Raw genomic sequence first — 26,908 nt, 5'->3', positions numbered from 1 at the left:
TTCCTGGGCCCTGTGCTGAGTGCTTATAGACGTGATGTCACTGCACAGCCTTAGACTAGCCCAGGAGGAGCGAGAACTATTAGATGCCCATTTTACAGATGAGGAGACTGAGGCCTGCCAGAGAGGTTCATCCTCATCCCCAAGGGCACACCGCTAAAGCCAGAGGTGGGATTTGGACCCAGGTCTGCCCAGGCACTGAGCCTAACCTCTGAGATGACACCTCTGGTCTCCCTGGCCCTGTGTGCCACTGCTTCTGGCCTCACAGGCTCCAAGGGCTGGTGATGTCACTTTTTCACTGGGGTGCCCTGTTTTTACTCATGACACTTCTGACACCAAATGTGTGGGGCTTTCCTTACACCAACCAGTCCTCTGATTCTCCGGACACCAATTGGGTGTCCTACAATTTAGTCCACTCCTGTTACTACTTGGAGTTAGTGCAGGTTACGGGCTTGGGCCCACAAGACTGTACCACTTCAGACATTGTTCATAAGTTTGGGCCACCTGTACTTCTGATGGACCAGCTATAAAGTTGGGCTCCCACAGACCCCTCCTTTGTTTGATAATTTGCTAGAATGGCTCACAGAACTTAGGAGGGCTTTTACTTACCAGTGCCTGTTTATCGTAAGGCATACAACTCAGGAACCGCCAAACAGAAGAGATGCGCAGGGCAAGTTACAGAGCAAGGGACTTCCCTGCCTTCACTGTGCGACCCTCCGGCACCTCAGTGTGTTCAGTGACCTGGAAGCTCTCTGAGCCCCATCGTTCGGGGTTTTTGGAGGTTTCATTACACAGGCATGATTGATTAAATCATTTTAATCAATCACGGCCCCAGCACACTCCTGGGGGCTCCTGAGTCTCCTCTCTTGGGAGAGTGGCATTAGGCCCCCACTGACCCCTGAGTTCCTGCAGGGCACTGCCACCGTGACCTTCCCCCACCACCTTCTGGGTCCCTCCAGCCCGTATGACTTGGTGTTCTTGACCCCAGGAGTCTGGCTGCCTGTGGGGCTCTGGATCACCCTGTCATCAGCAGTGCCCCGGGCAGTGTCGGAGTCAGAGAGGGCACCTCCCCCCCCACCCAGAATGTGGCAGAGCAGCGACACGGGCGTCTCGAAGTCAGCTAGTCCTGGGTTCAGGGCTCAGCTTGGGCTCTTACTTAGCTGTGTGTGACCTCGGCCAAGTTCTGGGGCTCGCCCGAGCCTCCTCTGGAAGAGGGAGAAGGGGCGGCAGAGAGCCGTCTGGGGTCTCACACACGGCTGCGGTGCGAGTAATGCTCTCGCTCTGGGCTGCCTCCCATGGGCAGGCCCGGTGGCTGCTGGCTTGGCCGCTCATCGTAAAGAGGCCGTGTTCTTCCCTCTCTCTGCACTGTCTCCACCGCCTTTCTGTTTCTCAGGCTCACTGTCCCTGCTGGGTCCCTTGGGAAGGCCGTGGGAGGGGGCCCTGGGGGCTGCCTCGGTATGGCAGGCAGAAACCCCTGGGTGATTTGACGCGGGATGGTTTGCTGTGAACCAAGACTCATGGCCAGGGCTGTCCCTCAGGAGCCATCAGGGAACCACTTATCCAGCCTCGTGTTTCTTTCCTTTGGCAAAATGTGGCCCATGGAACAATCAGCTGGCACCCATGTGTTTTGAATGGCAGCAAACAGATGTTCTCTGGAGCTCACTTGACAAGGAGAGGGTGGGGGAGGAGGGACGTGCTGGGCCCTGCCGTGGGCGGGGCCGGCCGTGAGTTCAGGCTTCTCCACCTCCTGGCTGTGTGATTTAACCTGTGCAAGAGATTTTACCTCTCTGGACCGCAGCTTCCGTGCCTGTAAAATGGTAAAACCCTGTCTACCTTCTGCATCGTTAGTCAGGTAATGGCTGCATCCCGCCCACCTGGCACATAGGCGGGGTTCAGCAAGCCCTGACTCCCTTCTCTTTGCAAAGCGCTTTTTGTCATCTGTTGGCATCAAAGCCTGCCCTGACGTGGGCCGGGTCGGGGTGGAGAACTCAAGCCCCCAGGGAATGCAGCTCCTTGCTTAAGGGCACATGGTGAAACCTCTGTGCTAGTGATTGGCAGCTTCAGAACCGGGATCCCGTTCCAGACTCTCAGTCCAGTGCTCTTTCCACAGCTTCAAGGAAGGTTCTGAGGGCCAGGGAGAGTGTGGGGTAGTGGTCAGAGCAGTCAGGAGTGACACAGTCTTGTGCTCAAGTGGAAGTGAGGATTCCAGCACTTGCTAGCTTTGGGACTGGTCACGTGACCTTGCTGCATAACAAATCAGCCCCATGTTGTTCCGTGGCTTGAACAGTGATCATTTTATTATCTCCCCAAGCTCCTGGGGGTCTGCAGTTTGGAAGGGCTTGGCTGGGCTGCGGTCAGACAGTGGCTGACCCAGAAACAGTGGGGCTGGAGTCGCCGGGACTAGCCAGGCACCTGCGTCTCTCCGAGCCTCAGATCTTGGGTCCCCAGCATGGGCCTGTTTGGGCTTCCTTGTGGCCTGGCGGCTTCGGGGCTCCAAGGAAGCTTCCAGAGAGCAGCATGGAAACTGCATCACCTCTTCTGAGCTGGCTTCAGCTATCATGCAGTGTCACTGCTGCCATGCTCTATGTCACAGCTTCAAGGGCCAGGCAGTCTAGACTCCAGCCCTGGATGGGGGAGTGACGAGGTGAGAGATACTGGTGTGGCGATATGTTGGTTGAGAAAGGAACTTAAGCTTTGTGAGACTCAGGTGTCCGACCTGTAAGATGGGATTGAAAACAGTAGTGACTTCACAGGTCTGCTGAGCAGATGAAGTGAAATGTATGTCAAGGGCTAAGCTCAGTGCCAGGCACTTGTCAGAGCTGCTGCTGTGAATCAGGGCATCACAAAGCTTGGAGATACTTCCCGGCTCCCTCCTGGCAGGAGGATGCTCCTGGGATGTCTGCTCCCTACTTTTATTACCAGTGCCCCCCAGTATCCTCTGATGCCCCTAAAGACCCTTTTCCCACAGGAGAGTAAATCAAGGAGGAACTCGGAGCCCTTTTTTTTTAAATTTTAAAATTTATTTATTTATTTATGGCTGTATTGGGTCTTCGTTTCTGTGCGAGGGCTTTCTCTAGTTGCGGCAAGCGGGGGCCACTCTTCATCGCGGTGCGCGGGCCTCTCACTATCGTGGCCTCTCTTGTTGCAGAGCACAGGCTCCAGACGCGCAGGCTCAGTAGTTGTGGCGCACGGGCCTAGTTGCTCAGCGGCATGTGGGATCTTCCCAGACCAGGGCTCGAACCCGTGTCTCCTGCATTGGCAGGCAGATTCTCAACCACTGCGCCACCAGGGAAGCCCTAGGAGCCCTTTTTGCAGCAAGAAACAATTCTCTGCCTCAGGACCTCTTGGCTGTGTGAGATTAAAACCAGTCACGACCCTCTTCTCAGGAATGTTCCCTGAACAAAATGCTCCCGTGGTCTTGCTGTCCTGCACGTCAGCCCAAGGCTGGGAGTCACTTACCTGTGTTCTCTCCTTCAATTCCCATGGCAACCATGACAGGTAGGTAGGGAGGGAATTCCTACTTGGCAGTTCAGGCAGCTGAGGCTCAGAGAGGTTATGTAACTTTGCCGAGGCCAAACAGCACCACGTGGTGGACAAAGTTAGAATCAGTGCCTGTCTGCCTCCAAAGCTAGTGTCCTTCTCCTCTATGAGGCCACTCATCTGGCCCAGTCCTTGGGTGCATTTTGGGTGCTCGGACCTCCACCTCCCCTCTAAGAGCAGCTTCTCAGCTCCGTCCCCAGTCTCCAGTCTCCAGTCTCCATTCCCTCACCTGGAAGGGCATCCACTAGCAGAACCGAGGCAGGAGAGCTCGGAATCGAGGCTAACAGCATGGGCTCTGGGGCCAGACAGACCTGTGTTTCACCCTAGTTCTCCTGCGTGATCTGTGACTCTCTCCATCTCTGAGGCTCAGTGTCCTCATCTGTAGAATGGGGATAACAGTCCTTGGGAGGCTTAAGTTATTCAGTTTGAATGTGTAAAGCCCGGCCACCCTTGTTGTTATTGCTATTATTATTGTTAATGGAAAACCTGCCCACCATCCAGGCATTTGCCCGGCAAAGCTTGAGTCTACAAAGGTGACTCGGGCTGGTCTTTAATCCTCTCCAGTCCCTGTGTATACCCTCCCTAGAAAGTCTGAGCCTCTCTGTCACTCTGCCCGCTGTCCCTCATTACTCCGTAAAGATGACAGTACTGTTCAGAACCCAAAATCACAAGGATGTGTTATCTGCCTTGAGGGCCCAGTTGCTTCGCTTTCCTTTGGCTCTGAAGGCTGATGGGAGGTTTAATTATTTGTCTGTTACTAAATTTGCCAGTCTGCTTGTTGCTGACCCCATTGCCTAATATATTATGCAGTCGGGCCCATGTATAACCCAGGGGGGGCCCTGTAATGGAGTGATAGAGAGAGGCTGCCAGTCGGCCACCACTCCGCGCCTGTCCTAATAAAGACATCAGTCCCTGAATGGATGGGACCGTAACTCGGGGAGCGCCGAGGGGCCTGCAGGAAGAAGAGACGATTGTAATGATGACAGGGACCCAGCCCCCTATCTTCTGCTGGGACCCCGCCTGACATCTAGCAGCCAGGGGAGTCCGTCCAAGGATAGGAGGAGGTGGCCTGATGCTTCCCAAGCCCGGATAAGACGCTGAGCACGGAAGGCCACGGAGAGTATAACAGTGATGCTGTCAAAGCAAAGCAGTCACCATATATTCAAGCACTTGGCGAAGTGTTTTACTCTTTTTATTGTTTTAGAACAACTGCACAAATAATACTGCAAAGTGTCTTCCTATGAAAAATGGAAACAATACAGACGAACACAGAATGTCGAAAGGAGGTCCCCCCCGACTCCTTTGATCCTCCTGACCTTAAAGGTGACCGTTGTTAAGGTGCAAAGGTGACATTTATTACAACTGATGAGCCAATACTGATACACAGTTATTAACCGAAGTCCTCAGTTTACCTTGGGGTTTGCCCTTGGTGTTGTACATTCTCTGTGATTTGACAGGTGTGTCATGTCATGTCTTGTGTTCACCATGACCGTGTGGTCCAGGCTAGTTCCACTGCCCTAACAGGCTGGCTTTTTTTTTTTCCCCTTAAACTTTTTAATTTGGAATCATCATAGGTTCATAAGTAGCTGGAACAGTAACACATCGAGTCCCTGGTCCCTTCCCCCAGTTGTGGCAGCAGACGTGGCTGCAGTCCCTCTCAAAAGCAGAGAGTGGCCATGGCTGTGTCACTGTGTCCCCAGTGTAGGCCTCACCCTCAGGCCTTTTAGACTGAGCACGAGCTACACCTGTGCACATGACAACTACGGGGGTGGCTGGCTGTCGCTGTTATAATGTAAACAAGTTCACACCGGCTCCATTTCCACGTGCTCTGCTTCTCCGCGTGCCGGGGCCTCTCTGCCCGTGGCTCACAGCAGCGCCCCTGTTCTCTCCCCTAACTGCAGGGCTTGCCTGGCGAGGGGGCCTCCGTCGATGTCGCACTTCTCCGGCTGATGAGCGTTTGGGCAGTCTCCTGCTGCTTTGGGGGGTTCTAAACAGCACCACGTGGGCATACGTTCCTGTATGTAGAGGCGGTGCAGGGGTGAGCGTGCTGTAGCCGTGGTGGCCTGGGCCTGCTGCACCACAGGGCATGTTTGAGGTTGAACATTTCCATGGACACGGCTCGATTCCCCTGCCTGTATTCACAAGGGTCGGCTCACTGCAGCCTCACAAGCCCGGGGGGATGTGGGACTGGAGTCTGGGTCTCTGAACACCTGGGCCATGGCTGCATTCATGCTGCTCCACCCCCCCTGCCCCCCCCCCCGTGGCCTCCTTTCCTTCATCCTTTTCCTCCTCCCCCACTCGCCCTCTTCCCCCTCCGCTCCCCCCTTACTGCTCTCCTTCCTCTGTCTCCTCTCCCTCCTTTCTTCCTTTTCTTCTTCTCCTCTATGCCTATTGGGTGGTAGGCCCTCAGCAACGCCATTCTTACATTCCAAGATGAGATTTCCATCTGATCAAGGGAGGGAGACCCAGACAGGCCCGTTGGAGACGCCAGGAGAAAATTCTAGGCAGGAGACATCCAAAGTTCAGAGGGGTCAGCCCCACCCAAGGGGTCCTAGGGCCTGGGACCCTTGAACCGAATCTCTCAAACAGAGCGGAAATCAGGGAGGATGCTCCAGACAGAAGAGCCTCGGTGAGCAGAGGTGTGGTAGCCCGAGCAAGGCCTGGGGCCTCCGTGTCCCCGTCTGCGAGGCGCCAATCCCTGGCACCGGTGCTGCGGGTTTGAGAGAGGATTACCATGTGTCCCTAGAGCAGACCCCGCCCCCCCGAAGCTGGTCCCCGCCTGGGCCCTGTCCTCCGCCTGTCTTTCCGTGCCCACAGGCCCCCAGCTGGTGGCTTGGCTCCCTGCCTGACAGCTGCCACAGCCGGGCCTATTCTGGGCCACAGGCAAGGATTGATTCTGCATTTTCTAAGCATATTGAATTCATTTGTTAAGCTGGAATGGCGGCTGTGGGATGTAAACATTTATATTATAAAAGCCATAAACCGGGCTTCCCTGGTGGCGCAGTGGTTGGGAGTCCGCCTGCCGATGCAGGGGACACGGGTTTGTGCCCCGGTCTGGGAAGATCCCACATGCCGCGGAGGGGGTAGGCCCGTGAGCCATGGCCACTGAGCCTGCGTGTCCGGAGCCTGTGCTCCGCAGCAGGAGAGGACACAACAGTGAGAGGCCCGCGTACCGCAAAAAAAAACAAAAAACAAAAAGCAAGCCACAAACCCCTGAAGTGGCTGATGCTAGAAGGCTTCCCTGCCGGCAGCCCCGGGCTTCAGGAGGGCAGGGGGAGGAGGATGGAACCCCCGAGAGACCCGACTTCAGGTTGGCTTAGCCACTCTTGCTGGGTGGCCCTGCAAAAGCCCCTCCCCTCTTTCTGGCCTCTGTTTCCCATAAGTAATAACAGCAGCTGACTTTTATCCAGTGCTTACAAGGTGCAGGTACTATTCTAAGAGCTTTGGCCATCTCAGTGATCCCCTGGAGTAGGCACCATTACCCCATTTTACAGATGAGGAAGCTGAGGCTCAGAGAGCGGAAAGGACTTGCCCAGTGGGGATGGATGGACACTCTCTGGCGTCTCTTTTAGCCTTGCTTATCATAGACTCCAGGAGGCTGTGGCTCAGTGAGGACCTCACCGTACATGCATGTCTCACCCTTCAGTGACAGAGCATAACAATACTGCTGACGGCAATGATGATGACATTAATGATGGGGTTAGTAACTGTTACTGTTCACTGAGAATCTGCTCTCTGCCAGGCATGATTTAAGTGCTGTGCATGGTTATTCCATTTAATCCTTGTAACCCTATATGGTGGGTTATACCCACCTTACGGGTGAGTCAGTGGAGGCTCAGAGAGATAAAGGCAGTTATCTAAGGTCCTGGACTCAGGAAGGGGAGGAGCTCAATTTGGGACCGAGGAGTTCTGTCTTTGAAGCCTTTCTTCCTGTTCTTCATGCCACGTTCTGCCGGATGGTCCACAGTGTCATCAATAAATGGGGAATTAGTAATCATACCTTTTCATATGGTTCTTGCACTGATGAGATTAAATGCTTAGCACAGGGCCAGGCATGTGGTGAGTACTCCGGAGACACCAGCTGTTGTTCGTGGGCTTCCCTTGGGCCCCAGCTTCCAAGGAGACAGTGTGATAAGTTGAGGGGGACCCCTGCTCAGTCTGCCTTGGTGAGGGACCCTTGAATATGGAAAGAGCGTTGGACTGGGGGCCAGCCAGAGCCGGGTTTAATCCTGGCTTCTGCCTCACTAGCTGTGTGACCTCACACAGGTCACTCACCGGCTGTTGGTCCCACCCCTGAGCCTTGCTCCTGCAGTTCCCCCAGGTGATGAGTGACGCCTTCGACTGAGGTCTCCCTGGTGACTCTGCTTCTCAGGTCGGATTACCTGCTCTGGGGACACTCCCAGGCAGTTTCACACCCAGTGTCTTGTTTCATCCTAATAATGACCCATTGGGAGAGGAGCCATCCCATTGTACAGATGTGGAAACTGAGGCTCAGAGAGGTGAGATTTCCTGTTTGAGATCTTGCAGCCAGGTGGAAACTGCCTTTGGATGCCCAGCCTCTGGTTCTTTCCACAACTGCCCAACATCCCAAAGATGCCACGCCTTTCTCCTTAAGCCTCTTGATCAGATTAGTCCAGGAGACCCCTACCCATGCTCCCCTTCTCCTGTCAACTCCCGATGCACATTGGCATACTCAAGATTAGAGCAGCCTGCAGGGAAGCAGCCCATTTTGGTTGGTTTAACTGGATGCTGCCCCAGCTGATTTGTCCAGCACGCCCTCTTTATCCAGAATGCTAGAGCATCAGGGCTGGTCCACATGTTGTCTTTCCAGTTGATTAGGGCGTGAGCAGTGATTTATGTTGGATTATGAGTGACTGAGCAGCGATTTATTGACGGTTTGTTGGCCAGGCCTTACGGGGTGCGCTGACTGCAGATGGACAGGTGACTTTCTCTAAGGTCTGTCCAGGTTTGCAGGGCTGCGTGGCACCCGGGAACAGCAGGAACAGGTGGGAGCCCTAAGATGCAGGAAGAGACTCAAAGTTTTGGCCTTTAAGACAGTCCCATTTTCCAGGATCCCAACAACTGAACTTGACCAGACGTCCCTGAGCAGAATTCTCAGAGTGTGATCATAATTCTAGACATTTATCCAGCAGATCCTGTGCTAAGCGATCTGCACCTGGAACCACGCTGACGCTTCACAAGGACTCCATGGGGTAGAGTCCCATTTTACAGGGGAGGAAACTGAGGCTCAAAGGGGTGACACGGTTTCCCCAACATCACGTGGCTTTTGGCAGCGGAGGTGGGATTTGAACCTGCGCAGTCTGTTTCTGGAGCGCTGCCTTTTCTCGTAGCACCCACACCCTTTTAGGCTTATCTGTTCCCTGCAGGTGGCCTCCTCCTTCACAGGCCTCCGAAATGTAAACCTCTGTGTGAGGAAATGTGAACCGGGTGTGCCGGCGTTATAAATAAGTCACATAACATTCAGTAGTTCAGCAGCAGCATGGCTATTGTTGGAAGGAGAAGTAACTTGGTTATTAATAAATGCAGGAGGTCATAGTAATTGATAGCAGTTGAACTCACGGTGCATGAGGGGAGAACGGTCATGTTATTTTTTCCTCTTTCTCGTTTTTTGTTTTGTATTGAGCATAAAGGGAAAAACCTGCCTTTGCAGGTGGATCTGAGCAGCTCAGAAACTACAGTTCCATAACTTTCCCTTACTCCTTCCTTGTCTTCTTTTTTCTTTTTCTCGTTTCTCCTTTATTCATTCTTCTTTTCAAATCCCCTCCTACCTGTTACCACAGAGTGATCTTGGGCAAGTGACTCAGGTAAAGCAGTTTGCCCGCAGTCACCTGGTTAATCGAGGGCTCTCTCAGCTAAGCCAGTATTTCCTAAGCCGGTGTCTCCTGGGACATTAGATCAAGATACTCTATAAAAGCATTCCAAGGCCAAGTAAGTCTGAACAGAACACCCCCTTCTTGGAGCTTCATATGATGTACTTTAAGGGCTCTGAGACGGCCCAAAGTTAAGAAACCTGTTTCACCGAAGCAATGACTAAATTGGTATAATACAGAATTCATTTTTCCCCAGTGACACTGATGAACATTCCATGGAACGACCGCTATGAGGAGCCCCTTTGGGAAACTCTGAGCCCCAGCCGTGTGGCTTCTGTGCCCTGCTCCATATCCCTTTGGCCACCCGGGGAGTTTCTGACTCAGCCCTGCCCTTGGTAGCACATTGGCTGGGGCCAGGCCTCACCTCAGATGTGCAGATGGCTTCTGAATGATAGACAAAGGCGCACACACACCAGAGCAGCGTGCCAAGAACTTGGCTCCCTTTCAGAGAACCTTCTGAGGCCCTCTCTAGCCTTGGCACTTTAAATGGGTGCAGCTGCTGAGACAAGGGTTCAAGGGGTAGACTTGCATGTGGGAGGAGATCCCAGGAAGTACTGGGAGGGGCGTGAGGAAGGGAAGTAGGGAAGGAAGGCAGCCAAAAAGAGTGTCACCGGGGCTTCCCTGGTGGCGCAGTGGTTGAGAGTCCGCCTGCCGGTGCAGGGGACACAGGTTCGTGCCCCGGTCCGGGAAGATCCCACATGCCGCGAAGCGGCTGGGCCCGTGAGCCATGGCCATTGAGCCTGCGCCTCCGGAGCCTGTGCTCCACAACGGGAGAGGCCACAACAGTGAGAGGCCCGCGTACCGCAAAAAAAAAAAAAAAAAAAAATGAGTGTCACCAAAACCAGACTGTGGGCAACTGGGGCTCCTCCCACTAGGGACCTCTGGGGGCCAGTGTAGAGCGCGCACCCGAGTTATCGCACTCAGAGGGCCTTATCTTTGTCACTGCTTGAAGGCTGGGAATGTTAATTCCGTGCCACATCCGCCCATGCCCTGTGCTTCAGCAAATGCCAGTACGAGAGCAGGCCCTCAGCTGTAGGGAGTACAGGAAGCCCCAGGGGGACACTGGGGGGCAGCAACAGCTCTGCTCTGGTCCGCCTACCATGTTGCCTTCTGAAGTCTGCCCCCGTTTCCTTTTGACCTGACCTACAGCCCACGTGTATGCTCAACCTAGGTCTAACATGGGATGTTGGGAGTATCAGAGCCGCCCTTAACCCCATGCCGTGACCTGGGGGTCTGGGGACCTAGGCTCAGGTTCTTGCTCAGCTGTTTACCAGCTGTGTGACTCAGGGCAGGGCGGTATCCCTTGCTGGGTCTTGGTGGCCTCTACTATAAATCAGGCCTAACAGTCTTCAGCCTGCAGACCTCGCAAGGCAGTTGGGAGATCAGCCAAGGTCATACAAGCGTCCTCCCGCCCCGTGTAGACGTGTCCAGGTGTGCATCCTCCAGGCCGTGGCGAGATGCGTGGGCAATTTGTCACTGAGCACAATAATAGAGCTGGTATTTGCAAGTAGTTCTTTAATATAGAACTGTTTCAAGGGTGGGCGGTCCTATCAGACATGCATTGTATTTATGTAAATCCAGCCATGCAAAGGCAAATGTGAGGCCAGTGGTTACAGATACATATTTTTTCATATGTCATGGGCCCTAAAGGCAAGCGACCCATTTCCTTTGGTGTTCCACTGGAGGGGAAGCTGGCAGTGCTGGACTTAGGGAAACATGCTACAGTACTGTACGTTATGGGCAATTTAGGAGCTCCTCAAGGGTAATTTTCAGGGTACTTGATATTTCACCTTAGACTCTGGTTTCAGAACAGTACCCCCTTAGGAGAGAAAGCGCCTCTGCACGGGCCCATGGTTAGCATATTGAGAGCTGGAGTGAGAAGGCTTGAGTTCAAATGCTGCCTCTGCCACTTACCAGGTGCATGACCTTGGAAGGTCACCCTCTCTGCGGCTCAGTGTTCTCATAAGTCAAGGGGCGATACTAGCATTGACCTCGTAGGGCTGCAGGGAGGGTTAAATGAGGCAGCGGTGTCCAGTGCTCAAGCCCAGTGCCTGGCCCTGGGAAGGGGTACTGTAGGTGCTGCTGTCTGATGCTGTGATGTTAAGGTCGCCTTTGTAATACTGTTGGGCGTTTGCATTCTGATTCTTTTTCTTGGATGGGTGAGACAGAGGGTGGGTGATGGGTGGGGCACCAGGGAGCATTTCCTGCGGGTCACCGTCACATGTCCTTGTGTGATGTTTGCAGAAGAAGAGGCAGAGGATTCCTAGATGGTGTGCATGAAAGCCCATTGCCATCGCAGAGCCGAACCCCGGGCCCGCCTGCCACGGGGTCCTGTTTCCCACCCGTGACCGGCAGAATGGCTGCAGCCAAACGCACATGCCTGAGGTGATCTCTGCATTTGGCGTTGGGATCATTCTGGGCACAGCCTCCTCGCCTCCTGCTGTACGGCAGGAAAGCATCCCGATAGAGTGTGTGAATCCCCTACCGGGTGGGCTACGAGGCGGGGAAAAATCCACAGACCCTCCCCTCCAAGATTTTTTTGGTCCTGTGTGTCTGCTTCCATCTCTGGCTCCTTGCCTCTCCCTCTCTGTGTCTCTCTGCCTCTCCCCCTTTTGTTTTATCTTCTGTTTGATCTTCCTGTTAGAGAAGGCAGCTCTGAGGTTCAGATGGGCTGGTTTGGGGGGGAGAGGGAAACACAGTGTTTCTCTCTCCCAAATCTTGGAGATCTGCCACTTTGGGCAGGACTGGCCAGCAGTGAGAAATGTTCATTTCGTCGTTGACTCCTTGTTTCGTTTCATCACTCACCATATTAATGTTTATTGAACGCTTCCTCATGCCAGCTCTCTTAGGCCAGAGCAGTGACCACACAGACTTCTGCTGGCACAGAACAGCGGGCGGCTGCACACGGTGTGACATCAGCACGGGAGGGTGGGAATCCCCCTCTGCCCCTCACTCCTGGAACCACCTTGGACAGGAAACGAGACCTGACCTACTCCGTTCCATATCTGAATGATCTCAGGGGCTTAGAAGGGGAAAGCGATGAGGCGGGGAAGTGCTAGCACAGTGCCTGGCACACGGCACACACTCCCTGCTTGGTGGCTGTCCTCGCTCGTTTGGTGATGGCTTCGCGGGGGCTGGAGCCCTCTGTATACTGGCATCTCCAACCTCGGTGGCATTCCGAGGATAGCTCTGGCCCCGGCTTTGGGTAGGTTGGTGGAAAGTGCTGAGACCAGCGTGTGTCCGCCTTTCCTTGGAGGAGAAACGACCTCGGTGGGCTCAGAGTCCCTGGGCGTGACCGGCATCCGGAGTTCACCAGTTCACTATCCCTTCCACACATGCTCTCGGTGAAGCACCAGACAGATCTTGTGGAGGAGTCCCTGCAGCCCCAGGACAGGGCAATCCGGGTTGGGGTGAATGGTGCCCTCTTTGGTTTTGCAGGTGGAGGAGGGAATTCAAATTTGTCCAGCACCTTCTCAGGGCCAGGTGCTCTGCTCAGAGCCTCACGTGCCACCATCTCGCCCAGTCCTTGCAGCCCAGCGAAGAGGTGTTTGAGGTTTTATGACTCCATTTTGCAGATGAAGAAACTGAGGCTCAAAAAGGCTGTGAGACTGGTCCAAGGGCTGACAGCTGGGAATGACGGGAATGGGACCCAGACCCTGTCTGCTCTGGTGCCTGTGTTCCTGTCCAGTCCCCTTTCTCCTCACTGCAGGTGCTGCCCCAGGGTTCTCAGCCTCCACTGAGAAGGCGTGGCCTCCACCCAGGTCTGGACGAAGACAGAGGGGCCCATGGGGTTGGATTTGGTGCCTGGCCAGCCTTCGGGAGCTGGAAGCAGAAATACATTTTCCCGGCAGAGCTCCCATGTGCCTCCTGGGTTTCACCAGCGGGATTCTGCTCAGCACACTTGGAAATATGCCCCTTAAGTCAGGCGGGACCTAGAGAGTCCTGCCCAGTCCATTTCCTGCTCCTCTTTTCAGAAACAACCATTGCTGAGCCCCTTCATGAGCTCTCCCCAGCTCAGTGAGGCTATAGGTCACTGTGGGCAGAGTGTGGGAGACTGTTTCAGAGGGTGGCAGTGGAGGTGATGGGGCAGGAGAGGGGCAGGACGTTGCCCACCTAGACAGTCATCTCCTGTTTAATTCACTTTCAACCCCATCACAGGAAGAAGGAAATCTCATTCAGGGCTACTAGCCTTTAACTCCTCTCTGTAATACTTGCTAATCTCCCTTTTTCAACAAAGAGAAAGCAGACCTCGGACTCCCAGGTAACTGTATCTAATTAGAATCTAATGGTATTTCTGTACACATATTGTATTTATTTCTATTTTCTATCTGTGACAAGTGATCACAGTGTTGGTTCAGAAACTGGCCCCCACTGTGGTGGAGGGCAGGGAGAGACTGAAGAAAGAGGCTGCCACTCCAGATTGGTGGGCGGCAGGTGTAATACTCAAGGGAACTGACATACAAGGCTTGTCTTCGATGCTGCAAGAAGGGTAGGTCTCCACCCCTGCCCGCCAGAGTCCTAAAGTTTATAGAGGCCGGAACTGGGCTCAGTCACGGAGACCTTCTGGATGGTCTCAGTAACACCCCGCTCTCTCAAGGCTGTGTCTTTGTAACAGCTGCCACCGTGGGAGTGGGGGAGGGGCTGGATGTATATTCCAAGGGCAGGTGAAGGGCTGAGGAGCTTCCAATTGCCCAGGGCCAGCTCGCAGGTCACCTGGTGACCTGGTGGTCATATCCTCTCAATGACCTCCTTCAACAAATGGATTCTTGTTTAAGTTAGTGCTATAACAGTTCCTTTCACAAGGTATTTATGTACGTGAAAAAGATTAGTGAGTCCATTTAAAAGAAAGTCCTATTCAGGGACACAAGGATTTGACAAATTTCCTAAAGGTGACATTGCAAGGATTGATTTTGGGGAAATAGTTCTTCCACTTAGTCTGATTTCTGGTGACTTTTCCAAATCAGTTTTCTCATCTGTAAAATGGGAATAATACTGCTTTTGAGGACTTTTGTGAAGATTCAATAATAGTAATAATAATAATAATAAGAAGAAGAAGTAATTACAACTTGCATGTATTGAGTTTTTTTCTGTGTCACCCCTGGAACTCCAAGACAGACTTTCTGACTCCAAAAGCCATGAGCTGAACAAAGATGACGTGTTGAATAAAATGGGGTCACTGAGTGGTAACTGCTATCATCACCATCACCACTGTCATCATCACCATCATCTTATCTCCACCATCACCTCCACCATCATCACCACGTCATCACCACCATCGTTGTTACCTTCTTCACCATTTTTTAAAGTGGCAGGGACTTTGCTGGTGGCTCAGTGCTTAAGAATCCGCCTGCCAATGCAGGGGACATGGGTTCGATCCCTGGTCCGGGAGGATCCCACATGCCGCAGAGCAACTAAGCCCATGCGCCACAACTACTGAGCCTGCGCTCTAGAGCCTGAGAGCCACAACTACTGAGCCTGTGAGCCACAACTACTGAAGCCCATGCACTCTAGGGCCCACGTGCTGCAACTGCTGAGCACACGCGCCGCAACTACTGAAGCCTGCATGCTCTAGGGCCCGCGTGCCGCAACTACCGAACCCACACGCTGCAACTCCTGAAGCCCATGCGCCTAGAGCCCATGCTCCGCAACAAGAGAAGCCACTGCAACGAGAAGTCCGAGCACCGCAATGAAGAGTAGGCCCCGCTCACCACAACTAGAGAAAGCCCGCGCGCAGCAACAAAGACCCAATGCAGCCAAAAAAGAAATTTAAAAAAAATTAAAATAAAGTGGCAGGACTTTTTTACTAGCCATGTAACCTCTCTGGTAAAGCTGAGATTCAGTCTCTAAAATGGAGGTAATAAAATGCTGTTCTTGAGATAATCAGTGCAGAATAACTGGCATATAGGAGGACCTCAATAAGCAGTGGCCAGAGCTCCTTCGTCCTGGGTATTGTCAAGGCCCCAGATAAAGTCTTTTTCCAAATTTCCACATTTTTCTTAAACCAGGTGTCTAGATTCTTTAAGATGTCTGTTTGAAGAATTGGGCCCTTAAGATCTCTTTCTGATGGACTGAGAAATCTCTGTTGGCAGCTGTGATTCTTATTTCAAAGAAGGAAGCACATTTATGGGAAGATAGGAGTTGGGAGAAAATTACTTAAGGATGGAACTAGTGTTTGCTTTAATAAGTCATTATTTTTTAAAATTTGGATTACAAAGTTAGTGCAGAACCACTGCAGAAAGTTTGGAAAATAAAAAATTCCCCTACCCTCTGATTGTTCGTATTTGGATATATTTCCTTTTCGTTATTTGTCTTCATAGCAGTTTAGAGTGATTTACACAATTGATGTCATACTGTGGCGTGATTTTCTAGTCCATTTCATTTAACATTTTGAAAATAAGAATTGACCATGTTGTACGGTCTTTGTGGCTGATATTAAGTGGCATTGTAATAGTCCATAGAGAGGTTCCCCACTGCTTCTCCAACCTCGTCTGGTTACTCCCCTCCCCGCTTACATCCCAGCCACGCTGACCTTCTTGGCACTTCCCTAACACATCATGCTCATTCCTGCCTCAGGGCCTTTGCACCACCTCCTCCTTCTGCCTCTAAAGCGCTTCCCTGGTTCTTTGTGTGGCCAGCTCCTTCTCATCTTTCATACCCCCAGTCCACCTGTCACATCCTCATACAGAGCCGCCTCTGACCACCACGCATCCGTAGCCACTCCTCAGTTTCTCTTGACCCCATCACCCTGTTTTATTTTCTCCTTAGAGGGAAAAAATAACTTTATAATTTCATCACCTGAAATATTTATTTATTTGCTTACTTGTTTATTGTCTCCCTCTCTCAAAAGACTGTAAGCTCCGTGAGGGCAGACACTTTGTCTGTCTTGCTCATCACCGATTTCCCAGAGGCTGACACAGTGCCTGTCAGCTCCAGAAATATGTATTGAATAAAGGGGAGGGTGGTTAGATGGTTGGATATGTGGCTGGGTGGGTAGCTGAGTGGCTAGGTCAGTGGGTGGCAGGGGTGGTGGATGGATAGGTAAGTGGATATGTGGGTGGGTAAGTCTTACCATTCCCCAGTTCCATGTTTAGAGTGTTCCCCATGGTATTTTTAATTGCTTTGGGAAAGTGAGCAATGCAGATGACAGGGAAATGGGACAAACATGTCTCGGGAAAGCGTCTCCTGCCCGGGGCCATCAGCTGGGGGCCCAGGCCTGGGCAGTCGTTCAGGCTCTTGCTGAGGGTGGGAGGTGGCGAGATTCTCCGAGGTGTTCTTGGACGCCCGCCCACCACCCACCCAGGACCTCACCACCCTCCTTCTGCTCTGTCCCCTGCACAGTGGGCCGGAAGCAGTTCATGCACTTCGAGTCGGCCAGCCACGCGGCAGAGGCCCTGGGCTGCGAGTACGAGGAGCTGAACACGGCCACCTTCAAGCACCACCTGCGGCAGATCATCGAGCGCATGACATCTGGGCCGAGCCGCCGGGGTCAGGAGGATGAGGGGGCCAGCTCAGGTACCGCGCTGCTGCCTCTCTGGGTGGGCTGCGTCCCTGCGGGGCCGGCCCCTGGGGACACACCAGCACCCTTTCACTGTCCATCGAGGACTTCCTGAGGGTCTACGGTGTGCAGACCTTCTAGGTGTAGGGGAAACCACTCGCCTGGAAATGGACTTGGCTCCTTCTGACGCCGTGCTTATGGTCAGCTAGTTAGCTCTGCCCAGGGGTCAAAGGCTGCTGAAACCCAGGAGGGGGCCCTATGCTGCAAAGAGGGGACACTGTGGATGGTGCCAAGGGACCAACGCACTTCCAGTGGATGTTGTATTTGCCGAGCCCCTACGCTGTAGGCAGAAGACTCACCTCTCAGTTTGAGGAACAGAAATAAGGCCAGGATGGTTGGCCCAGCTGGGAGGACAGTAGATAAGGTTGGCGAGCTCAGTGGGGTCAGCTGACACAATAGTCTGTAAACTAGGGGTTTTCTGCTCAGACCAAGGGAAGCCATGGAGGGACACAGGCAGGGGAATGGCATGATTTGTTGTATTCATGAAGCTCAGCCTGGAGGAAGATCAGGGAGTGAGTGGGAATGGGTACAAGTCACCTTGGTGAGGTGATGGAGGTGGGAGCAGATGGGATGCGGTGGACCAGTTCAAGGTCTAGTTTACAGTTAGAGCTGATGGCATGGGCCCTAGGTGGAAGCAGGGGGCCAGGACACCTTCTAGGACTTTCGCCTGAGCAGCAGGAGGAATGGGGATGCTTGAAAAGACCCGGGGAAAAGCAGGAGCTTTGAACTGCACCTGCTAGAGTGAGGTGTGCTGAGTCCCAGGTCTGCAGCCTCTGCAGCCAGATGCTGTGGCTGCGGAAGGTGAGGGCAGAGGGACCCCTTGGAGCCCCAGGGCTCGCTGCAAACTCTCTCAAGAGAAGCTCTCCCAGAGACCACAGTCTGGGCTTAGTGGGTAGCACTGTTTGGAACTGTGGTTTGGGGTCCTTCTCTTAGAGGCCCCTCGGATCCCCGTGGCTGCTCTACCTGCCAGGGACTTCAGCTTGATGGCTGATGTCACCGAGACTCCACTGCCTTCCAGGTTTGTGCTCTGGTGTAAGCTGGGGTCTGCTTAATGGTTACACCTCCTCTCGGACACAGGCACACACACATACCATGCACAGGCATGCGCACACATGCACACAAGGCACATATGCGCACACACACACACACATAGAAGCACAGATGCGTGCACATGCTGCTTGGCGAAGCTGAGTCACCCTCTCACGCTGAGGTCTCGAGGGTAGACGTTAAGCAGGCAGGGGACCGGCAAGCTTATGAGAGATGCTGGGAGGCTGTGGGTTGCCTAGCAACGACCCAGGTTGGGGGCAGAGTTAAAGCAGGGACGGGAAATGCTTTGGGGTTGCAGTGGGCTGCCTGGAATGTACAAGCAGAACTGTTTCTCTAGACACTAGTGTGTGCAGATTTGGAAATTGTGTTTCCAATTCTGTGGATGGAAGCAAAACCTAAGGGTCAATATTTGTGATCTGAGCCCTCCACTCCTTATCCCGCTATGCTCAGTGACCCCTAATCAAGGCTGGCTGTTCTAATGGGACCAGTGTGTGTATTTATACAAAATTGGGGCTGCCATTATAATAATTTTCTAAGCTTTTTTTATTCCTCCTAATGCTGTAGGCAGGCACTTTTCCATCTCATTCAGTATTCTTCTAAACCTGACTTTAAGTATTCCTTTGTATGGATGGACTACAAATTATCTAACCCGTTTCCTATCGTTGGATGTTCAGGTTGTCTCAAAAAAGTGATTTTATTTTGCCAATTTAAGCAACAATTGGGAGAACATACATACTTAGAAATCTTTGTTGCTCTGAATTATTTCATTAGAATAAAATCCTAAGAGTGAAGTTAAATCCAAGTATATGAACATGTTATGGCTTCTACTATAAAATTGCCAAATTTCCCTCTAGAAAGAGGGAACAACAGATATTTACTGAGTAACTACTACGTGTCAGGAATTGGGGATTTGGAGCCAGCAAACCCAGAGGTAGCCCTCACCCTCAGGGCGCTCCCTGCCTGGGTGGCGGGGCGGGGGAAATGCAGGTTAACGAAATAACCACAAAGTACAGGTGTGCTGTGGGCAGTGCTGTAAAATCAGGGTAGATCTGTCCTCCTGTGTCCAGTTTACTTCACTTAGCATGACATCCTCCAAGTTCATCCGTGTTGTAGCAAATGGCAGCATTTCCTTCTTTTTTTTTTCTTTTTTTTTTTTTACTGTTGAATAATATACTACTCACATCAGAAATCTCAAAAAGTCAAACTCATAGAGGCAGAGAGTAGAATGGTGGTTACCAGGGCGGTGGAGGGAGGGGGAAATGGGACATTTTGATCAAAGGGCACATAGTTTTATTTATGCAAGATGAATAAATCCTAGAGGATAGATGAATAAAATGATCAGTAGATGAATATCTCTACTGTACAGCAAAGTCCCTGTAATTAACAATACCATATTCTATACTTAAAAATTTGTTAATCTTATGTTAAAAGTTCCTATCTCACATGTGCATGCGCACACACACACACACACACACACACACACACAAAGAGGGAGGGAAGAAACTTTTAGAGGTGATGGTTATGTTTGTGGTGTGTTTATGGTGATGGTGTCATGGGTGTATACTTCAAACTCATCAGGATGTATACATTAAAAATGTATAGGTCTTTTGGTATGTCAATCATGACTTCAGTGTGAAAAATAAATAAAGTTTTCAAAAAAGCAAGGTAGACCTGGGAATTGGCTTAATGGGGTGGTGGTGGTGGTCAAGGCAGGCTTCCCTGAGGAGGTGATGTTGGGTTGAGCCCTGAGGGTTGAGCAGGAGATCACAGTGGAGGTTAGGGAGGTAGGGCCAGGTCACACAGGACCCTGGAAGACTTGGTAGGACACTTGAACTTGGTCCTAAGATCGTAAGTAATTTCAGCAGTAGGGGGACGTGTGTGTGCGCGGTGTGGGAGGATGCACTAAGGCCAGTAGTGATGGCACTGGAGCGACGACCTCGGCCCCAGGCAAGGTCCTGACCACGGGATGTCAACCCGCCCCTCTTCCCCACTGTAGGGCTCAAGATGACAGGAGTGGAGTGTGTGGAGGGCATGGCCTCGGGCCTGTACCAAGAGGTCTTTGCCGCTGTGGTCTCGCTCGTGAACAGGTAATGGCAACCTTCTCCTGGTTACAGAGGCGGCCTGTTTGCGGTGTATGAACGAGCCCAAACCTGGGGAGTCTGGGGAGTTTAGCAGAGTGGGGTTTTGTTGAGCTGGAGAGGGGCTTGTTGAGCCGTGTCTTATGGTGCTGGGTTTAAATTCCACCTTGGCCACCTGTGGGCTATGTGACTTCGGCGAATCAATTCACCTCTCTGACCTCTCCTTCTGCATGTGTAAAAATGGCTCTTTCCTTCAGGTCACTGTAAGGATTAAAAGAAATCAATAAAAAATTAAACAATAAAGTAAAAAAGAAATAGTGCCTGTAAACAGCTCTTCCTAATCGTGATCATAAAATACTGCAGGTATCTGCAGGTAGTACTGCCGGGAGCCTCTGTCTTCTACCGTGGTGAGTGCTGCTGTGAGCCCCGGGAAATCTTTAAGCAGTTCCAGTGTGGCCAAATCAGAGCTGGGGCAAGGGCTTCCCTCCCTCCTCTGTGAAAGCAGGAGGCGTAACTGGGCTTCTGACATCCTGTTAAGGGGATGAGGCTGGTGTGTAGCAACAGTGCAGGTGGGGTTCTCCACAGACACAGAATTGGCCCCCTCTCGTGCTGCTGGAGTAATTACCCTCTGAGACCACAGACACATTATCTAGAAACCAGGGGGATCATGCGTGCTTAGGGGAAGAAGTATTTATTGGTGAACTGCCAGTGGAGGGCGGCTGCTTCAGCCTGCAGAGGGTGGCTGCTTCCTGGTTGGTTCTGGGAGCCTGCCTCCATAAAATGGGTGTATTGGTGGTAACGATACCCACTACCCTTACGTTTATGAGCACCTAGAAGGCGTCTGGCTTTCTGAACACTAACTGATTTAATCTTCATGTATGTCTATGTGGTGGCTGATCTTATTGGCCCCATTTTACAAATGGAAAACCTCAGCAAATAACAGCGAAGAGCTCAGGTTTAAACTAAGGGCCCTCCGAAGTGTATAGCTGGTCACACTAATGATAATAATAACAGAAAACACACTGACCGCTTTACCACGTTCAGAGCCGTGGATGTCTTATCATATCCAACCCTCCCAACAGCCTTCTAAGTTCATCTCCATCATTAGCCCTTTCACAGCTGAGTTTCAGAGAGGTCAGGCAACTCTCCCAAGACACACAGCCCCTCTGTGGCTGGGCGAGGGTTGGAGCCCACGTGTGACTTTCTCCAGAGTCTCTTAACTCCTGCTTTTTGATGTGAATAATCCCTTCTCTGTCCCCCTGATAGATTTTTCAAGAGGCTCCAAGGAGGTGATGGCTTGAGAGATCTTTGTAAACTGAGACAGGCACTGAACAAAATTGTTTTTCTATAGCAGCGTGTCACTAAGCAAGAAAAGGAGACTTTAGTCCTAACTTTATAGCCAATTTGTGGTGCGACCTTAAGCAAGTCATTTCTCCACTCTGGGCCTGGTAGAGAGAGTACGTTTCCTGAAGGCCTGCAGTGTCCATGGGAGGCACTTTCCATACTTCAACTCCTTTTCTTCTTACTGCAGCCCCTGGGATCATCCTACTCATCCCTACCACCATTTAACAGTGGGGGAAACCCATGCTCAGAGAGGTTAAGTAACTTTCCCAAGGTCACACAGCCTGGAAGTGGTGAGATCTGCTGGATCTGCAGACCCGCCCAGCATGCTGCTCTGGTTTCTCCATCTCTGTGATGCAGGGGTGTGGGAGGCTTGGACCAATGGGGTTTTAAGAGTCCTTGTCCTCTCGGGGCCCCTCTCCTTTCTCCCCCAGATCCTTCTCCTCCCACCACCTCTCCATGGCCTCCATCATGGTGGTGGACTCTCCAGGCTTTCAGAACCCCCGGCACCAGGGCAAAGACCGGGCCGCCACCTTTGAGGAGCTGTGCCACAATTACGCTCACGAGCGCTTGCAGCTGCTTTTCTACCAGCGGACCTTTGTCTCAACGCTGGAGCGATTCCAGGAGGTATGGCTGGGCTGGGGCGGGGCCTTCGCAGTGGCTCAGTGAGGGCGTGAGGCTGGGCGGGACAGGGGAGGGCGTGGTCATCTGGTCCTCCAGTAGGCTTTAGTTTCATCCTGTCTGGTCCCTCGATGATTAAAACCCAAACTCCAGGCCTGGCTCCTGGGCCTCTGCTGCTCCCCTGTCTCCCTCTACAGCCCAGTCTCCAGCCACGGCCCCCGCACCTTACAGTCCAGAACTTGGGGTTCCCCAGGCCTCACTCCCACCGCTGTCCCTTGTTTACACTGACCTCTTCCTCCTCGCCCACATACCCAAGCTGAATCCTCCTCCAGCAGTTAGTTTGCATCTTCCCTGTGGAAGGCCCTTCGTGCCCGGTTGTGGGTAAAAATAGTGGGTTTGCACACCTTTTGGATCATAATGTGGGAGCATCTAGGAAAGGTGAAGATGCAGTTCCCTTTCTAGGAGGCCCCCCGGAGAGACTCTGTATATATGAACCAGGAAACCTGTACAGGCACGTCCCTGCCTGCCCTCCTTTACTTATACTTAAAAAAATTTTTTTGAACTATAACATTTACACAAATAAGTGCCTGAATCAGAAGTGTACAGCTTAGTGAATTTGTCCAACCATGCACACTCATTGCAGCTACCACCCAGGATAAAAGGAGAGAACATCGCCAGCACCCCAGACGCCCCCTAGCATCTGCTCCCTCCTTCCTCCCTGAAGGGGACCCCTTTGGCTCCAGCAAGTGCTAATGGCAAAATATGAGAAATGATCATATTGTTTATTAGTAGGATAATGGGTATTAAAATTATGGTCATTTCTTTGGTTGGAGCCCAGACAGCAATAAACATGAAAACGTCAATATGAATAAATCTTAAACACATGGCATTGCTGAGACCTGGGGTCTCACCCTAACTCTGTCACTTATTGGCTGTGTGGCCTTAGGAAAGTCACTCACCCTCTCCGAACCTCAATTTTATCACATGTAAAATAGAAATAGCAATACTCCTGTATCAGTTACCATTTCCCGCAATAATTCTGCATAATAAACTGTCCCAACACATAGTAGCTTAAATAATAACCTTTTGTTATTGCTCGCAGGTCTGTGGATTGCCTAGGTAGCTATTCTGGTCTTGGCTGGGAGAGCATGTGCCTGTGGTCAGAGGCAGGTTGGGTAGGTGGCTTTTGGCTGGCTCTCCCCTGTGTCTGGAGGTCAGCTGGCCATGAGCTGATCCAGGCAGCCCTTTGGCTAGGATGACTCACCTGTGCTCCAGGAGTGCCCTGTCCTCCAGCAGGTTAGCTCAGGCTGTTCTCATGGCGCTGGGCAGGGGTCCAAGAGAGTGAGCAGGAGTGCTCAGGGCCCCTTGGGACCAAGACTTGAAACTGGCAATGTCACCTCTGCTGTAATCAGTTGGTCACAGCAAGTCCAAGGCTGAGCCCTGACTCACAGGGTGGGGAAATGGCATCCACTTCTTGATGGGAGAAACTTCCATATCTGTACCGAGAGTGTGGATACGGGGAAGGGGAGAGGTGGCGGTTATTTTCACAGTCATTTTTACCGTACTGCCTAAAGGGGCTGTTTGGAGCATTTGATGAAGTGGAATAGAGAAATGCGTAATGTGTATTAGGCATTCCACATATAGTAGCAGCCATCATATTTTTTTGTCCCATAATATTTCACTTATTTCTGATCAGAGTAAAACATGTTTTTTATTTAAACACTGGAAAGTGCGTGTAAGTGTCAAGAAGCAGAAAACACAATCTCTTTTAGCCCCACCACCCAGAGGCAACCACTGTTACCACTGTCCTGTCTGTATCTTACACCAGCCATTTTTCCATATATGGTCTTCTCTACAGATTTCCCATCCATCTGTACACACGAGTTTATAGTCTTTTTCCTCAGCATTATGTTATTCACATTTCCTCACTCCATTCACAGCTCTTAGTAAGGATGCATGTTTGCGGTTATGTCTGATTCTGTCTGAACTCTCTTTTGGCCATCTGAGTTATTTCCATGTTTATGGTGTTATAAACAGCACTGTGATGAACATCTTTGAGCATAGCATTATCTGGATATTTCTGGTTACTTTTATATGCCAACTCTTATTATCCGTAGTTTTTTTGCTCCATCCAGCACCCAGCACTCAGCCCAGCGCTTATTAGGTACTCAGTAAATATTAGAAAAGTTTGCCCTGAATTATCAGTTCCTGATAAAGCTCTCACCATGATTGCTGACCACCCTGAGGATGAACAGTATTAGGATGTTATTGGGATGCTGGTCTGTATCCTTTCTTCTCACACAAAGGCTAAGGGTGATGATAAAAAACAAAAAGAACCCAATTAAAAATGGGCAAAGGAGTTGAATAGATATTTCTCCAAAGAAGATATACAGATGGTCCATAAACACACGAAAAGATGTTCCGCATCACTAGTTCAGGGAAATGCAAATCAAAACCACATTGAGATACCATTTCACACCCACTAGACTAAAAAGAGTAAGAAGTGTTGGGGAGGATGTAGAGAAGCTGGAACCCTTGTGCACAATAAAAATGGTGCAGCTGCTGTGGAATACAGTGTGGTGTTTTCTCAGATAATGAAAAATAGAACTATCATTTGATCCAGCAATTCCACTCCTGGGTATCTACCCAGAAGAATTTCAAGCAAGGTCTCGAAGAGATATTTGTATGCCTATGTTCACAGCAGTATCGTTTGTAATAGCCAGAAGGTAGAAGCAACCCGAGTGTCCATCAGTGGATGAATGGGTAAAGAAATGTGACCTCTTCACACAAGGGGCTATTATTCAGCCATAAAAAGGAGGGAAATCCTGACACGTGCTGCGACTGGATGCACCTTGAGGACACTGTGCTAAGCGTGCAAGAAGCCAGTCACAAAAGGGCAGATCCTGTGCGATTCTCTTCCTGCGAGGTATTTGCAGGAGCCAGACTCAGAGACACAGAAATAGGGAGAGGGAAACGGGGAGTTGGTGTTTAACGGGTGCAAAGTTTCAGTTTTGCAAGGTAAACGTTTTGGAGATGGATGGTGGTGACACTTACACGACGGTGTGAATGTACTTTACACCAATGAACTGTGCACTTAAAAATGATTTAAATGTTAAATTTTATGCCATGTCTACTCTTACCACGATTAAAAAATAATAATAAAAAATGGCCTTGGGGCTTCCCTGGTGGCGCAGCGGTTGGGAGTCCGCCTGCCGATGCAGGGGACACGGGTTCGTGCCCCGGTCCGGGAAGATCCCACATGCCGCGGAGCGGCTGGGCCCGTGAGCCATGGCCGCTGAGCCTGCGCGTCCGGAGCCTGTGCTCCGCAGCGGGAGAGGCCACAGCAGTGAGAGGCCCGCGTACCGCAAAAAAAAAAAAAAAAAAATGGCCAAGGTGTGACGATGGAAGTCCTCACTTTTCTTTGCTCCTTCAGAAGTTTCTTCCCCTTCAGCTCGTGGAAGGAGCTAATGCTGAACTTCTGTGACCTTCTAGGAGGATGTTCCTGTGCAGTTTGAGCTCCCGGAGCCATCCCTGGGGACCACGGTGGCTGCTGTGGACCAGAGTCCTTCGCAGGTAACACGGCCTCTCAGGTGTCGCACGGCCCTTTTAGAGATCCTGGCAGATTTGAGCCTTTGAGCTACTAGATCTCAAAACTGCCTGCACCTAGCATGACCCAGGGATCGTTAAAAACACCGACGCCTGGGACCCACTCCCTGATTCTGCGTTGATTGGTCTGGGGGGTGTGGCCTGGGCAAAGAATATTTAAATCCCATCAGGTTGAGAACCTGAGTCTGCGTCTTAGAACGCACCCACACCTGGACTGTGGTCTGAGCTGAGGGGAGTCCAGGGCCGGTGCCCAGTGGTCTCCAGCCCTGTCACCTGGAAAGTTCGGGTGTCCAGAGGAAGGTGCTGTGCCCAGCAGAGACTGGGACCGTAGGGGCCCCTGGGGGATGGAGAGCGGGGGCGATGGTGGATCCAGGCCCTTGAGCTTCTTGGAGGCAGACAGGCTTTAGTTTGGGGGAGACCTGAGTCGTTATCTCCCTTCCCCAGCCCCAGAACGCACTGTGCTGACCCCAGATCTGCACCTATGCTCAACCAGAGCTGCCCTCGGCCATTGTGCATCTTGTGTGAGAGTGCTTGGGCCATGGAACTTGCTGGGCTCCGGTCCGATCTTGGTGACCTTGGGCACGTCACTTAACCTCTCCAAGCCTCAGCTTCCTCATCACCCAAGTGGGAACGACAGATGGTGTCCCCCGGGTTGTCGTGAACGCCTGTGGTATCTGGCACGTAAAGCCCCTGCAGGGTGTGTGGCACACAGTAGGTGTCCCGCAGGTTGCGTCTCTCCTGCACTTGGACACCTTGTCCTGGTCCCTTGGCTTCTCTGGGCTCGCAGCAGGCTGTGCCTGCCCCTGCAAAGCGCTCTCAGTCTGTGCGCCCAGCCGGCCCCTCACACCTGCTGCTACTTCCTGCTGGCACCTCTCGGCTGGTTCCCCGTCCCCGTCCTGCTTCCTCACCTGGGAGGGGCAGGCCTGAAGGGACCACCCGGGCAGTGCAAGGAGGGGAAGGACCATGGCATCCCTGGGCCCCCTGGGCAGTGGCTGGAACAGCTGCCTTCTGGGGATGGGTTGACTGTAGGTTTCAACCCCAGCAAATAAGGCCAAGGTGAAGATTCAGGATACCTGGGATCCAGGTCCACTTCTGCCCCTGGGCCTCTCCATGTGACCCTGGACGTGTCCCTTCCCCTCTCTGGACCCCTGTCAGCGGGGTGTGGACTAATATTCCTGAACTAGGGTGACCAGCTGTGCTGATTTGTCAGGGACTTTGCTGGCCTCAGCACT

At 51.9% G+C, this 26,908-nt stretch overlaps 1 protein-coding gene across 1 annotated transcript in view; it reads left to right on the top strand.

Annotated features, from left to right (window-relative positions):
* Positions 1-26,908, top strand: part of MYO18B (myosin XVIIIB) — a 235,423-nt gene that overhangs the window by 46,739 nt on the left and 161,776 nt on the right. The window contains exons 13-16 of the mRNA XM_049697804.1: positions 16,767-16,940; positions 20,027-20,117; positions 21,884-22,076; positions 25,563-25,643. Coding sequence (XP_049553761.1) covers positions 16,767-16,940; positions 20,027-20,117; positions 21,884-22,076; positions 25,563-25,643 — 539 coding nt within the window. The remainder of the gene's footprint in view (positions 1-16,766; positions 16,941-20,026; positions 20,118-21,883; positions 22,077-25,562; positions 25,644-26,908) is intronic.

The sequence above is a fragment of the Orcinus orca genome, chromosome 15 (assembly GCF_937001465.1).
Source record: "Orcinus orca chromosome 15, mOrcOrc1.1, whole genome shotgun sequence".
Classification (NCBI taxonomy): domain Eukaryota; kingdom Metazoa; phylum Chordata; class Mammalia; order Artiodactyla; family Delphinidae; genus Orcinus; species Orcinus orca.
The sequence above is the reverse complement of the archived record's forward strand: the minus strand, read 5'-3'. Positions and strand labels throughout refer to the sequence as shown.